Raw genomic sequence first — 16967 nt, 5'->3', positions numbered from 1 at the left:
CTTTTGATGTCACCCCACAAGTTTTCTATTGGATTAAGATCCGGGGATTGGGCTGGCCACTCCATAACGTCAATCTTGTTGGTCTGGAACCAAGATGTTGCAGGTTTACTGGTGTGTTTGGGGTCGTTGTCTTGTTGGAACACCCATTTCAAGGGCATTTCCTCTTCAGCATAAGGCAGCATGACCTCTTCAAGTATTCTGATGTATTCAAACTGATCCATGATCCCTGGTATGCGATAAATAGGCCCAACACCGCAGTATGAGAAACATCCCCATATCATGATGCTTGTGCAACCATGCTTCACTGTCTTCACAGTGTACTGTGGCTTGAATTCAGTGTTTGGGGGTCGTCTGACAAACTGTTTCCGGCCACTAGACCCAAAAAGAACAATCTTACTTTCATCAGTCCACAAAATGTTGCGCCATTTCTCGTTAGGCCAGTCAATGTGCTCTTTGGCAAATTGTAACCTCTTCAGCACATGTCTCTTTTTCAACAGTGGGACTTTGCGGGGGCTTCTTGCAGATAGATTGGCTTCACATAGGCGTCTTCTAATTGTAACAGTACTCACAGGTAACTTTAGACCTTCTTTGATCTTCCTGGAGCTGATTGTTGGCTGAGTCCTTGCCATTTTGGCTCTTCTTCTATCCATTCGAATGGTAGTTTTTCGCTTTCTTCCACGTCTTTCAGGTTTTGGTTGCCATTTTAAAGCATTTGCGATAATTTTAGCTGAGCAGCCTATCATTTTCTGCACTTCTTTATATGTTTTCCCCTCTCCAATCAACTTTTTAATCAAGGTACGCTGTTCTTCTGAACAATGACCCATTTTCCTTAGAATTTCAGAGAGAAATGCACTGTAACCAGCATGTACAACATTTGCTGCCTTCCTTCCTTAAATAAGGGCAATAATTGCCACCTGTTTTTCAAAGAATGAATGACCTCACTAATAGAACTCCACACTGCTATTATTTTGAACATGCCCCTTTCAATTAGTGATTCAATTACACAGAATCAGCAGCATGCATGTCATGACTGTTGGGTCTGTTGGATTTCTATTACTCTGCTACACCTGCTAGTAAATTATTTGCCATGTAGAAATATCATTTCTACCAAAAACAGTGATTGATCAGGTTAGTGATGCCTGACTGCTATTATTTTGAACACAACTGTATATATATCTGTCCCCTCTGCAGCTGCCTATGTAGAGCAAGATAGGGGGACATTCCTAATGCACAGTGGGAGCAGATTTCTTTCTCTCACATGACCGCTGTGGAGGGTGTGTGGCCATACACAAGTTTAATTTTTTTTTATCATTATGATCTATAATTTAAGTGTTAAATTAGGAATTTGAATACAGATTGTGTACACATGCCCAAGTTTCAAAGGAGGGGGGGGGGGGTGCTTTAATTGTTTTGAGTCAGTCATTTTGTTTTTTTATTTTTTTTTATAAGTTTATCAGTTTTTGTACTGTTTCCCATCTATCCCTGTAGTTAAAGCGGAACGTCACTCTCTGTCAACAGTGACTATTTTTAATCCTTATGCTGCTAGCATTGGTAAATAGATAGGAAAGTATCATATTTACTTGCTTTTACTTTTTTTTTTCTTTTACATTTCTTCAGTTACTTCCTGGTTTTCATGCCTAGGCAAATTATGTCAAACATTCCAGGAGTATTTGTGAGTGAGTAAATGCTACATGAGTCATTTGCCCTTACGTTGGTTGCAGCCAGAAATGCTAGGGGGTGTTTTTTAACGTGGTTTCTCAGCAGAATAAAGCATAGGGACATGGATGGATGGGGAAGTTTGCTTTGAATAATAAAAATGAATTAAACAGCGTTTGTGGTGCTCAAATGCAGTGACAGTCTGCTTTTAACTCCTTTCCAGCTGGACCTGTCCAATTGGTTGCTTGCCTTATTTAACTGGAGCTATTATAGACAATGTGCTTCTTATAACCGTTTGGTCATGAGGATCTGTACAGCATGTGAAAATGAGACTAGAGCTCCATCTGCTGGCTCAATAAATGAATACATAATAGTCATGTACAATATTTTATTTATACCTAACATAAAGAGGTGCTCTTGTCTTTAAAAAAAAAATTGAAAGTCAATGGCTATAAATACTGTAGCTGCTGACTTTTAATAAAAGGACACTCACCTGTCCAGGGATCCAGCACCGTCCTCACTGGGGCTGGTTCTTCACCTGTCTTTGGGTCCCTGCCACCATCTTTTGTACTGTGGTAAGCTGGCTGTGACTCCTTGCGGCTTCCCACTGCGCATGCATGAGTATCGTTGCAGTTTGCGAATTAACCCGCAGGCTTCTTGAACCTGTGACGTGTCCCAGGAAGTTGTGGGGGATAACTTTTAGTGAAATTGCCAAGCCATTCAAGTGGAAGTGAAAGCGGCTACCTGCTCCCCCCCAAAAAAACAAAAAGTGGCAAAAGTAGAAGAGGGGAGTTGACATAAAGCAGAAGTTCTCTTTTTAGGTGAAGTTTTGCTTTTAAAGTGCATCTCTAGGCAAAACATTCTTTCTTTCGTTTTTGGGTAGGAAAGGGTTAGAACCCCTATCAGGTTTTTGCTTCAGTCTGTGTTCCTGCTGGGGAGATACACCCTTTCAGTTTGTCCTGATAAGCATTGTCCTCATTACAGGCAGTGAAGGGAAATCTAACGTTTTATGGTTGTCAACTTAAAAGGTGTTTAAGAGAAAATCTTCAAAAAGGGAAACCTGTACTCATGACATCTGTCTAAGATAGGAAATCCCCTCATTCCAAAAAGTTTTGCTCTCATGTCCTGTTACGTTTTTCAGACAGGAAATGAAGGGAAATCCCCTCAATCAGACACAGACAGCAATAAAAAAAAAAAAAAGGAAACAAAAACCCTGGCAGGGATTTAAAGGCATAGTCCACTTTTGGATATCATTTCATGTTACACTTATATTTAGGGTGTAACATGAAACATGGTCACATTCCCTACCCCTGACCCTCAGACTTACCTGAATTGTGGGGTATGTCTCCCTTCAGGAATGTGATGCTTGAATTAGCGCAGCTGTGCACAGGGATCTGTAAATGGGAAGACTACAAGTCCTATCTGCCACCGCTGAAGAGGGATTCACAGATCACACCAACACAAGTGCATTGATGTCACTGCACTTGTACTCCATTGTTTATGTCCTCCAATCCAAGAGAAAAAAATGACTATACCTTCAACCATTCTGAATTTACCCAAAGCAGGAAATGTTTGAATTTAGGTAGAGTGTAAAAAGAATAAATATTTTAACTTTTTTTTTTTTTAATTTGTTTTTTATTTTTAGTCCCAACCACAATAAAGAAGATCTGCACAAAACCAATATACTGTACATTTCCTTAAGCAGATTATTATTGTTTGATGGAGTTCTACGGCTCATGCTGTGGTTTCAGTAGTCATGTGATTGTTGCTCTGTGCCTTCTGCAGGTACGGAGTGAACAAAATGGAAGCCATGCTGCGCCCTCTGGTGGATGATGGCCTGAAGTGCATCCTGATCTTTGGTGTCCCCAGCAGAATCACAAAGGTGGGAAAAATCTAAAGACTTAAATTTAGAATGATAAACAAAAAGCAAAAACACATTTTTCAAGCAAGAACAATCTTAAAGTGTCCTCAATGCAATCCTAACCAATAATTGTAGAAATAATATTTCCTAAAATATTTTTTTGCTGCCCTCACTGGTATGTATTCTCACACCATCAACATTGACCCAACAAAAAAGTGTTGCGCACCCATCAAATCATTAATACCACACTATATTTATAATAAATACACACCTCCAAACATGCATTAATATAGGCATTTTTTTTGTAGAGTGAGGACGAGTTAGATAATTTGACAGTGTTATTATTGCTGTCTGTGCAATCTGCTTCCCCCATTTTTTGTCCAGGTGTCACAGGCACGGGAAGTGAGATTAAACCCCACAAATGGGGTCACAGGCAGAAATTCAATTCTTAAAGTAATTTTAAAAAAATGGCTGGATTTAGGCTTTAGGTGCACCTTCTGTTAGTAATACAGTAGAATTGCATTGACCAGTGTCATGTGTACATAGGATGACCGGGGCTCTGCAGCTGACTCAGATGACACTCCTGCTATTCTGGCCATCCGGAAGATTCGTTCTGTTTTCCCAGATTTACTGATCGCTTGTGATGTGTGTTTGTGTCCATACACCTCCCATGGGCACTGTGGTAAGCATTCAGGGACTGCACAGTGAAACTGTCATTAATATTTAAACTTTGGGGCACATGTCACCATTACCACAAATCAACACTTAAGTAAATTCGCTATTGGTTGCAGCTCAACTGCTTAGTCCCTCTAAATTGTTATTCTGGCATTAGGTATCTAGCTGTACTACTGGGGTTTTTTTTTTTTTGTTTTTTTATTTTATCTTCAGAGTGCTTTATTAACACCAAACATACAATACAACATATATACAAAGAACGACATGGTACAATGTTAAAACAGCCTGCTGTAGATGATTCACATAAGCAAAGTACAGAGATAGGTACAAAAAATCATTAGTAATTCCAAACTCCCACCATAAAGCCCACATTTTATCATACATCCAAGGACACCCCCAGTTAATATAAGTACAGTGAGGAACAGAAGTATTTGAACACCCTGCGATTTTGCAAGTTCTCCCACTTAGAAATCATGGAGGGATCTGAAATTCACATTGTAGGTGCATTCCCACTCTGAGAGACAGAATTAAAAAAAAAATTCAGGAAATCACATTGTGTGATTTATAAAGAATTTATTTGTCTTGCACTGCTGAACATAAGTATTTGAACACCTAAGAAACAGCAAGAATTCTGTCTCTCAAAGACCTGTTACTGTGCCTTTAAAAAGTCAACCTCTACACTCATTAATCTAACTTAGTAGCACCTGTCTGAGCTCTTTAAAGACACCTGTCTACCCCACAATCAGTCAGACGCCAACTACTACCATGGGCAAGACCAAAGAGCTATCAAAAGACACCAGAGACAAAATTGTGGACCTCCGCAAGGTTGGAAAGGGCTACGGGGCAATTGCCAAGCAGCTTGGTGAAAATAGATCAACTGTTGGAGCAATTGTTAGAAAATGGAAGAGGCTAAAGACGACTGTCAGTCTCCCTTGGACTGGGGCTCCATGCAAGATCTCACCTCTTGGGGTATCACTGATAATAAGAAAGGTGAGGAATCCGCCCAGAACTACAAGGGAGGAGCTGGTCAATGACATGAAGAGAGCTGGGACCACAGTTTCAAAGGTCACTGTCAGTAGAACACTACGCCGTCATGGTTTCAAATCATGCATTGCACGGAAGGTTCCCCTGCTCAAGTCATCACATGTCCAGGCCCTTCTGAAGTTTGCCAATGACCATCTGGATGATCCAGAGGAGGCATGGGAGAAAGTCATGTGGTCAGATGTGACCAAAGTAGAACTTTTTGGTCTAAACTTCACTCGTCGTGTTTGGAGGAAAAAGGATGAGTTGCATCCCAAGGACACCATCCCTACTGTGAAGCATGGGGGTTGTAACATCATGCTTTGGGGGGATGAATGGGGCCATTTATTGTGAGATTTTGAGCAACAACCTCCTTCCCTCAGTTAGAGCATTGAAGATGGGTCTTCCAACATGACAACGACCCGAAGCACACAGCCAGGATAACCAAGGAGTGGCTCCGTAAGAAGCATATCAAGGTTCTGGAGTGGCCTAGCCAGTCTCCAGACCTAAATCCAATAGAACATCTTTGGAGGGAGCTGAAACTCCGTGTTGCTGAGCGACAGCCCCGAAACCTGACAGATCTAGAGGAGATCTGTGTGGAGGAGTGGGCCAAAATCCCTGTTGCAGTGTGTGCAAACCTGGTCAAGAACTACAGGAAACATTTGACCTCTGTAATTGCAAACAAAGGCTTCTGTACCAAATATTAACACTGATTTTCTCAGGTGTTCAAATACTTATGTTCAGCAGTGCAAGACAAATAAATTCTTTAAAAATCATACAATGTGATTTCCTGAATTTTTTTTTTTTAATTCTGTCTCTCAGAGTGGGAATGCACCTACAATGTGAATTTCAGATCCCTCCATGATTTCTAAGTGGGAGAACTTGCAAAATCGCAGGGTGTTCAAATACTTCTGTTCCTCACTGTAAGTTTATACATTGGTAGAGCAGAATCCACCAGAGCCTACAAGGCCAAAAAGTCTGGAGGAGCTGGGGAGGTCCATTTAAACAATATCTCTTTTTTAGCATAAAATACGTATGAAATTAGAAGTTTAGCATGGTGTGATCGTTGGTCATCCTCATGAATATCCAATAGGGCCAGCTCCGGCGAGGAAGGTAGTGACAAATGTAACCGGAGGTTTATCTTAGCAAACACCTCAGAACGATAGGCCATAATCACAGGGCATGACCAAAACATATGATAAAAGGTCCCTGGGTGTACATGACAACGAGGACAAACGGGTCCCGATCAGGGTAGATTGTATAAAGTCTCAGAGGGGTGTAGTAAATTATATGGAGGAATTTGACCTGAATCAGTTTATCCCTGGAGGAGATGACCAGTTTAAGACCCCTTTCCAGACTATCCTCTCAGTCTGTCTTGTCTAACGTTGTGATATCAGTTCACCACCTTTCCCATATACGCTCAAGTTTCAGAGAATTAACATTAAGAAGCGCCCCATACAGGGTCAAGAGAGGTTTCGCCAAGACTCCTGGAACCATCACTTCTTCAATGGGATCAGTCTGGAGGATAGGCATCTGGGGGTATTGAGCTCTCACAGCGTGCCGTAGTTGAGGGTATTTAAAGAACATATATGCCGGTAGTCCAAAGGTGATGGAGATCTGGGAAATGGGCTGTACTGCTGCTTAAACACCTTTTGTTTGCCAGGATCCCTATTTACACCACCTCAACACTCCTGCTCACACACATTAGAGCATGGGGGGAGGTTGCGAACTACAGAGGGATTAAATCTTCCCAGAAGCACTGAAAAAATCCTGCTGAATTAACCAACAACAAATTATTTTAATATCAGAGTAGAGGTAATATCTGTGGTTTCTGACTACAGCACCATTTTCAGATCCATTTGTCCCGTTTCCTCCATTGTTCCTTATCTCATTGTAAAATCTGCTGATTGATGAATGTTCTGTATGGCAGGAATCCTGCGGGAAGATGGCAGCATTCAGAATGAGACCAGTTGTCAGCGGCTGGCAGAAGTGGCTCTGGCTTACGCTCGTGCAGGTACATTATTCATAAGGTTCTGCTAAATAAGTCACGTTTTTTGGGACATTCACATTGAGGACAGCTCAAATGATTAGGTTTGTTTTGTGAAGATAATATTTAACATGTATTAGACAAAACATTTTTGTTTTGTTTTTGATAGAGTAGGAAATGGCTAAGATTTTTTTTTTCTGTCTTGTGTCTTGTTGGGGAGATATTGTTTCCTTTATCAGAGACATAAAAGGAAGTAAGAGGAAATCTCTTGCAAGCAAGGGAAAGGTGTCTCATTGAAAGATTTTCCCCCCGTATCCTGTAACATTAGAATCTGTAACGTTTTGAAATTCCCATCACTTTTTATATCTCAGACAATGGGGGAGATTTACTAAAACTGGAGAACTCAGAATTTTGTGCAGCTGTGCCAGTCAGCTTCTAACTAGTTCAATTAAGCATGGATAATACAGCCTGGAAGCTGTTTGGTTTCTTTGCAGAGCTTCACCAGATTTTGCACCGAGCAGTTTTAGTAAATAACTCCCAATGATTACAAGCCATGCACACCCAAAACTGAAATGTTAGTGTTGGATGAACTTAGAATGAAGAAGAGTCTGTTGCTCATGTCGGTTGAGAAATTAAAGCTTTAATCTAATTGATCGGTTGCTCCAAAATCACCATCTTTCTCTAATTTGTTTACACCTTGATGAAATCTTAAATGGAAATGCAAGCTGTTTTGTGTTTTGGCAGGATGTCACATTGTGGCACCCTCTGATATGATGGATGGCCGGATTGGTGCAATTAAGAAGGCTTTAATATCCAATGATCTGGGAAACAAGGTGAGATGTTAATTTTACACTCTATAAGCTTATGAAAATGGTGTATTTGTACTGTATATGTGTGTTAAATGCTCAAGACTGAATTCCATCCAGGTACAAAAAAAAACAAATTTAATCCATGTATGTATTTATTTTAAAGATTGCATACATGGCAGTAGCATAAATACTCAAATAGGTCTTGATATCCAGTTTTTACAGATCTGCACAGCACCATATGTGCATATGTGGTGGTGGTGGTGGTGGTGCTGGTGGTGGTGAGGAACAGGTAAAGAATGCACTGTGAGCAGAAGGATGAGCTTATCGTTCTGCTGCTTCTCCCTCCTTGTTTAATCAGCAGCTATACTTCTTATACACGCTCACTGGAATTAAAATAAATAAATGCTGCAGATATACAGTGGGGATCGAAAGTTTGGGCACCCCAGCTAAATATTTGTATTAATGTGCATAAAGAAGCCAAGGAAAGATGGAAAAATCTCCAAAAGGCATCAAATTACAGATTAGACATTCTTATAATATGTCAACAAAAGTTAGATTTTATTTCCATCATTTGCACTTTCAAAATAACAGAAAACAAAAAAATGGCGTCTGCAAAGGTTTGGGCACCCTGCAGAATTTATAGCATGCACTACCCCCTTTGCCAAGCTGAGACCTGCCAGTGTCATGGATTGTTCTCAATCATCGTCTGGGAAGACCAAGTGATGTAAAGCTCAAAGGTTTTAAATGCCCAGACTCATCTGACCTTGCCCCAACAATGAGCACCATGGGTTCTTCTAAGCAGTTGTCTAGAAAACTGAAACTGAAAATAGTTGACGCTCACAAAGCTGGAGAAGGCTATAAGAAGATAGCAAAGCGTTTTCAGATGTCAATATCCTCTGTTTGGAATGTAATTAAGAAATGGCAGTCATCAGGAACAGTGGAAGTTAAAGCAAGATCTGGAAGACCAAGAAAAATATCAGACAGAACAGCTCGCAGGATTGTGAGAAAAACAATTCAAAACCCACGTTTGACTGCACGATCCCTCCAGAAAGATCTGGCAGACACTGGAGTTGTGGTACACTATTCCACTATAAAGAGATACTGGTACAAATATGGTCTTCACGGAAGAGTCATCATAAGAAAACCTCTTCTACGTCCTAACCACAAAAATCATCGTTTGAACTTTGCAAATGAACATATAGACAAGCCTGATGCATTTTGCAAATGAACATATAGACAAGCCTGATGCATTTTGGAAACAAGTTCTGTGGACCGATGAGGTTAAAATTGAACTTTTTGGCCGGAATGAGCAAAGGTACGTTTGGAGAAGAAGGGGCACAGAATTTAATGAAAAGAACCTCTGTCCAACTGTTAAGCATGGGGTTGGATCAATCATGCTTTGGGGTTGTGTTGCAGCCAGTGGCACAGGGAACATCTCACGAGTAGAAGGAAAAATGGATTCAATAAAATTTCAGCAAATTTTGGATGGTAACTTGATGCCATCTGTGAAAAAGCTGAAGTTAAAGAGAGGATGGCTTCTACAAATGGATAATGATCCTAAACACACCTCGAAATCCACAGGGGATTACATCAAGAGGCGTAAACTGAAGGTTTTGCCATGGCCTTCACAATCTCCTGACCTCAACATAATTGAAAATCTATGGATAGACCTTAAAAGAGCAGTGCGTGACAGACAGCCCAGAAATCTCAAAGAACTGGAAGACTTTTGTAAGGAAGAATGGGCAAAGATACCTCAAACAAGAATTGAAAGACTCTTGGCTGGCTACAAAAAGCATTTACAAGCTGTGATACTTGCCAAGGGTGGCAGTACAAGATATTGACTCTGCAGGGTGCCCAAACTTTTGCAGACGCCATTTTTTTGTTTTCTGTTATTTTGAAAGTGTAAATGATGGAAATAAAATCTAACTTTTGTTGACATATTATAAGAATGTCTAATCTGTAATTTGATGCCTTTTGGAGATTTTTCCATCTTTCCTTGGCTTCTTTATGCACATTAATACAATTTTTTAGCTGGGGTGCCCAAACTTTCGATCCCCACTGTAGATATAAAGTACATGCACCTCTAGCATAACTTTTCAAAACCAAGAAAAAAAAGTTTTGGCTGAAATTTTACAATAAAGAGTTTTGGGAAAACTTTTAAATTATGAATCATACATACAGCAGCCTCTCAAATCCTCTCATCATGTCTGAATCTCGGACAACGTTTTGGAAGTTCCTAATCGGCCCCTTTTTCTGCACATTCCTATTAGCCAGAGATGGTCCAATAGTAATGCATGGGAGCAGGACTTGTTGCCAATTCTGACACTAGCAGCAATTTTTGTAACTTTGACCATCAAAACAACCCAGGATTTGTCTACAATTGGAAGGTTTTGGCAGCTGTACAGTTATGTGCACCTATAGGTGCCTGTATTTCATACCTGCAGCAGCATGAGTTTTTTGTTCTCCATTTACTTACACCTCATTAAAGTGTCAATATAAATTTTTTTTGGAAAAAAAAATAATTCCCACCCCCGTTCTCATCACCAAAACTCATTACCAAATCATAATGTTCCACAGAACTGAGATGATGACATCTTCATGTACTTATTGGTGCTGCTGTAGTGTTCCAGTGCTGGATATGTCAAGCACGCACCAGGATTGGCCGTAGGTAATCATGTTCATCCTGAACAAGTGAGCTGAGTTTAGTATGCTGCAATTCTAGGCCAGACGTGAGCGCCTGATAAAATATACCTGTTGTATGGCATAGTTATTGATGGTGTTAATGATTTTCGGTTTTTTTTGTTGGGTTTTTTTTAACCTCAGGTTTCAGTCTTGAGTTACAGTGCCAAATTTGCCTCCTGTTTCTATGGCCCATTCAGGTAAGATTAGCTCCATATCTAAAGTTTCGCAGCTTTCTGCCAGCTGTTTTTTTGTTTTAAAGTTGGTAAATCAGGAATAGACATTTGTAAGTAACTCTACTACTAATTAGTCCACTAGTAAGGCTCCATTCACACTTCATGATTCGGAGTCACGGGTAGAATCACAGCGATTCTGCCCACATTTCCAAATCCTGTGGCATTCTCTGCACAAAGCAAGGTGCGCATTTGGGTGCAATTATCCTTCAATGGAACCCCAAACGCGATGAACTTTTACCACGATTGTTGCTTGCCAGGATCATGGGACAGTCGATGCAAACTGCTCCTTTGAAAACACACGAGGTTTGTCGCCCGAAAAGAAGTAGGAGCCTCTTTTTGCTTCACAAGCGCGCATAGGGCAGCCAAAGCAAGAGAATGGACTTGCCCTATGTGACATGCAGAAACACATGAAAATTGCGCTGTCAAAATCGCGTAGTGGGAGCACTCGTTCCTGCAACATGATAATGTGAATGGGGCCTCAGTTGTTACTGTGTGGTCTTATGTTTAAGGGATAGATCTATGTACTGTTGTTCACTTGTATTCTGTTCCTTTCAGAGTGGAAATGACAGTAATTTGTCAGGCTGTGACTGCTCATAGAGGCTGACTCATCCCCTGCCTGAGCTCAGAGCCAACTGACACTGTATATGCTGCTGGTAGAAGTGAAACTGTCAGTTAACAAAAAATATTCTTTCATGGAAGGCTGACATCACCTAAGCATTCTTTATCAGCACTGAGCTAAACCAAGAGACAGAACAGCGTTCACAGGGACTGCGGTTTCTGCACTGAGAGGGAGAGAATCCGAATAAATAATCCAAAAAGAGGGGAATAAATTAAGTGTGGAGATTCAGAAAATTTCCTCCTCCTCCCTCCTCCTCTTCCTTCTCTTCTTCCTCCTCTTCCTTCCTCCTTTTGGTGTTTCTGGTTTTCATAACTATGCAGATCTGCACAGTCTTTAACACATAATTGTGAAACCCCTATAGTTGCTGAATGATTGATGTGATAAATGTAGTGACACCTTGGACGCTGCTCTGTTTTTAGTTAGTCTGATCACACTTCACAGATATTCTCCAAGAGGAGCAGTAATGCTGTTATTGTGCAGTACTAGTAAGCACCTGCATATCTAGGGACCAAATACTATATTAGCTGCTGCTATATACATACAGTATCTCCCAGAAGTGAGTACACCCCTCACATTTTTGTAAATATTTTATTCTATCTTTTTATGTGACAACACTGAAGAAATGACACTTTGCTACAATGTGACGTACTGAGTGTACAGCTTGTATAACAGTGTAAATGTGCTGTCCCCTTAAAATAACTCAACACACAGCCATTAATGTCTCACTTCTGGGAGATACTGTATATAACTGGAAACTCTGCATGGAAAACTGATTTTTAAAAACCTAATTTCTCCATCTAGAATGGGTTAATGATTTATGTAAAATATATGAACTTTAGACTTAGTCTGATCATTGTGTACCAGGCTATTTAGAGAATCCCATTTGGAAAAAAAATCAATAGTGTTCTGTTCCTTTTTAGATCTGTCATTATATTTATATCTAGTTTCCTGCATGCTTGTTTATTTTCTTGTGTACACTGTACTGCATCGAATTTACGTAATGCTGAACAACACTATGCTAGTTTCAGAAAAGGTATTTCTTTGTGGGGTGGTCCTTTTATTGTTTCCTAGTCTGTTCCTCCAGGCAAACTCTATGCAATTGGCTAAGTGAACAGTTTACATACATGTCTTATAAGTTCACAAAAGATCTATAATTCAATTCAGATGGTCTTGTGGTATACACAACTCCTGCCACTGCACAGCCAGGCAAGGGGGGGGGGTGTGAAACTAGCATTTGTTTCAGCTGTTCGGCTCCCCCTGTTACTTCTGCCTTCAGACTACTTATTGGACAATGAATTGGCATCGTCAATGCTGTCCAGTGGCCAGGGAGGTGACTCAAGAAGTATGTAGACCACAGCAGTGGCTGCCCAGGGCTTTAAACCCCTCAACAGGTTTAAAAAGAAAGATAAACCTACATGTATTTAATCTGTAAATTTCTCTGTTTTCTTGTAGTTCAGAAGTAAAGGGTCAGTCCACTTAAAGTTGAACTTTAGTCAAAATTAACTCCTGCTAGTTCACGTCAAGCTGGCCCCTAAATGTAAAACATTAAAAATAAGTGCCTACACTGTTTAAAACCCAGTTATACACTGTCTTACCCTGCTCTGCACATGATCAGTTGCTCTCCATTTTTAGACATTAGTTTGAATTTTGGAGGCCGATCTGCTGACCGCTCAAAGCAGGGATGTCCACCTCTGTTTCATTGCGGGCTACATCAGCATTATGGTTGCCCTCAAAGAGCCAGCTGTATCTGTAAGACTAGATGTTCAGAATGCCCTATGCCCCCTTACATCAGAGCATCTCCCTTACCTTGTGCTGCTGTCGGGAAGAAGCTGGGGGCAGAGCTAGGAAGCAGAAAGTTCAGGGTCTGGAGGAGGATCAGAGGAGGGCTGGAGTCAGCTGCTGAAATCTGCTGACTGCTGAGATCGGGGCAGGTGGAGATGAGGCGACGCTGCAGCTGCACAGAGAGGTGCAGGATCTGTAGTAGGATAGTAGGTGTTCTCTCGTCCTCTCTGCTGAGACAGAGGGTTGAGGGGGGCAGAGATGAGCTGAAGCTGCAGAAGAGGTGTAAGGACCACATGAAATGGCCTGGTGGGCTGGATTCGACCCATGGGCCTTGTGTTTGACACATGTAGCCTAAAGATTTACTGCTGCTCAGGACTCTGGGCTTCAGCAAAATGGCAGCCTATGGCAAGACAAAACAAGAGCAATGCTCAAGAACATTATTTTTTTATTAAGTTGCTATGGTTAAAGTTCCACTTTTAAACTTCAGTGTTTGGTTGATGCTGGAGCGTGAAACCACGTAACAGCTTCTTATATGTCTTGGGGGCTCTATTGGTGAGTCCTTGATGCTGTGGCCATTATGAAGGGTTCTCGCCAACCCTGTTGGAGTTTTACTTTATATCATGGAGAATGCAACAAGAGGAGCTGGAACACATAAAACCTTCAGGTGGACAAGTACAGAGCCAGTAGTTATGGCAAGGAGATCTCACTATTTGAGTGTCATATATGCATAAGACGTTGTCTGGTATCTATAGATGTAGTCTTTTTAACAAGGGCTCCTTTCCATTCTGACTTCCCTTTTGGTTGGAGTTATTTTTTATTAGGACCTAATAGGAGTTTTTTTCCTCGAAGTAAAAAAAAAATTATAATTTTTAAATTGACTTTACTATTGCAGAGATGCAGCCCAATCTAAACCTGCTTTTGGTGACCGCAAATGTTACCAGCTGCCTCCTGGAGCAAGAGGACTGGCCAGCAGGGCGGTGGTAAGGATGAAGCAGTGAACATTTCCTATTATTTTATACAATCCTGTGTTGGTATAGACTTTGATGTTTCCTGTAAATGATTTCTCTACATATCTACACGGTTTATAAGAGTCTCAACAAACTGTTAAAATTTAACTGAAAATGCAGACGCCACACATCCCGGTTACAATATAGAGAGCCAGATTGTACCAGGGAACTCTTCTAATCTGTCTGAATATAACTACTGATGCAGACATCACAGATCCAGCTGTCACAGTCTCCATCTACCTTAAGCCTACCATACAAATTACAGTGCCTATACTATGTAAGCTCTGTAATATAAGGACTTACCTAAACCATCCAGTTATCTCTATCCCATTAGATAGGCCCTTGTACTCTATAGTTCACAGTAGATCTAAATGAGATTGTACAGTCAGATCGTAACGTGTGGTGAGCTCTACTATGTGTCTCTTGGGGATTTATTTACTAAAGCTGGAGAGTGCAAAATCAGGCTCACTTCTGCATGGAAACCAATCAGCTTCTGGAGAGGAACCAGTCAGCAAGCTGAATGGGTTCTCCACAGAAGTGAGCCTGATGCTGCACTCTCCAGCTTTAGTAAATAAAGGAGGCCAATGCTTAAGTCTGTGGAAGATGCTAGTTGCCTGGCTGTCATGTTGATGGAGTAGGTTTGAACAGTTCAATAAGCTCTACTTGCTTAGGGTCAGTGACTGACCATATCAACTTGACAGCCAGATAAAAGTTTTAGAACAGGTTAGCATTAGCAATTATCATATTTCTTTCAAATTTCCCTTTTAATGCTTTCCTCCTTTCAGTTTTTATAGAATGTGTCTTCTTTTTAAGGAATTGGTTATATTATTATTATTCGCCACTTTTGAATTCTCTATCCATTTAAAATGCAGTCATCCTGCAATCTTGTGCGTTTATGTTGTCACTGACCACATTTCTCATGTTTAAAGTTTACAGAAGATAGTACTTTATCCTATATTGTTTTTCTATACACATTAGAGTAAGCATTTCTGCTTGATTTAATTTCTGCTATATTAATGCATGATGCCGTTATGTGATGTGTCTGCACAGGACCGTGACGTACGTGAAGGAGCAGACATGTTAATGGTGAAGCCAGGAATGCCATATCTAGATCTGGTGAAAGAAGTGAAGGACAAGGTAAGTAGGAGCATCTAATCCGTTCTTGTTCAATTTGAAATTAAAATAGGTTTTTGGACTTTCGAATGAACCAACACCCCTCCCCAGCAACAATATACTCTCCTTTCCTTTATTCACGCTCTGCTTTGCTCAGGTCTTGGAGCCAAAGACAATTGGGGTATTTTTTTACTAAAACTGCATGGGGCAAAATCTGCTGCAGCTCTGCATAGAAACCAATCCGCTTCCAGGTTTTATTGACAAAGCTTAATTGAACAAGATGAAGTTATAAGCTGATTGGCTACCATGTACAGTTGCACCAGATTCTGGTGCTCTAGTTTTGGTAAATCCTCCTCAATATATTACTTCCAGGTATGTAATTTGCTCCATGTGACAGTGTGGGGCCAATTGCTCAATCTATGGATAAGCTACAACTCCTGCAACTGGTAGCTGACACAGGGCTTTCTTTTGGGTGAATCAAGGGGTGGGGGAGCAAAAGTAAGATAGGTACATGCTGCTGGGGAAGACTAAAGTGAGTCTGTTGCTTTGTCCTGCATGAGCAGAGCAAATGAACACTTTTTGGCTTAATGTTGAATATGGGGCAAGGGGGAATAGTGTGGGGTTCCCACTGTCTCACAGGACCCCTCTACAGTAGCACATACACTTTTTGGCTTGATGCTGAATATGGGCAGGGATGAATAATGTAGGGTTCCCACTGTCTCACAGGGCCCCTCTGCAGTAGCACAGACACTTTTTGGCTTGATGCTGAATATGGGCAGGGATGAATAATGTAGGGTTCCCACTGTCTCACAGGGCCCCTCTGCAGTAGCACAGACACTTTTTGGCTTAATGCTGAATATGGGCAGGGATGAATAATGTAGGGTTCCCACTGTCTCACAGGGCCCCTCTGCAGTAGCACAGACACTTTTTGGCTTAATGCTGAATATGGGCAGGGATGAATAATGTAGGGTTCCCACTGTATCACAGGGCCCCTCTGCAGTAGCACAAACACATATTTCTTTTCACCTGTTAAACTAGTGGTGTGTGCTGTTTCTCACACCTCATGATGTAGTAGGAACTCTACGTTATTCATCCCTGCCCATATTCAGCATCAAGCCAAAAAGTGTCTGTGCTACTGTGAGACACCAGATCTACCATAGCACCTTGAGCGGTGCTATAAGTGGTATAGGGTATTGTGAACATATAAATATTACGTCATCCTGTAATGCAATGATTTGTGTCACTTTTTCCGTTGATATTTTTCAGCACCCTGACCTCCCGCTGGCTGTGTATCATGTATCCGGGGAATACGCCATGCTTTGGCATGGCGCAAAGGCTGGGGCTTTTGACCTGAAGGTGGCAGTATTGGAAGCTATGACCGGATTCCGCAGAGCAGGTAAGGGCAACTTCATACCACCTTATCCTGGCTGAGAAATTTTCAGTAATGTCCCCATTTGCCTCTAACCCAATGTGCGGGCATTCTTTTTCTTTGCAATATGTTCTAGTATGCAAGATGTTCACAA

General features: G+C 41.1%; 1 protein-coding gene across 1 annotated transcript in view; it reads left to right on the top strand.

Annotated features, from left to right (window-relative positions):
- Positions 1–16967, top strand: part of ALAD (aminolevulinate dehydratase) — a 41045-nt gene that overhangs the window by 19902 nt on the left and 4176 nt on the right. Inside the window, exons 4-11 of the mRNA XM_089675204.1 lie at positions 3442–3538; positions 4064–4199; positions 7143–7226; positions 7944–8032; positions 10832–10887; positions 14217–14304; positions 15382–15468; positions 16711–16840. Coding sequence (XP_089531330.1) covers positions 3442–3538; positions 4064–4199; positions 7143–7226; positions 7944–8032; positions 10832–10887; positions 14217–14304; positions 15382–15468; positions 16711–16840 — 767 coding nt within the window. The remainder of the gene's footprint in view (positions 1–3441; positions 3539–4063; positions 4200–7142; positions 7227–7943; positions 8033–10831; positions 10888–14216; positions 14305–15381; positions 15469–16710; positions 16841–16967) is intronic.

This window comes from Staurois parvus, unplaced genomic scaffold (genome assembly GCF_062004578.1).
Source record: "Staurois parvus isolate SC_StPar_1 unplaced genomic scaffold, SC_StPar_1.0 ptg000154l, whole genome shotgun sequence".
Classification (NCBI taxonomy): Eukaryota; Metazoa; Chordata; class Amphibia; order Anura; family Ranidae; genus Staurois; species Staurois parvus.
Note: the sequence above shows the minus strand (reverse complement) of the source record. Positions and strands in the feature narration are given on the sequence as shown.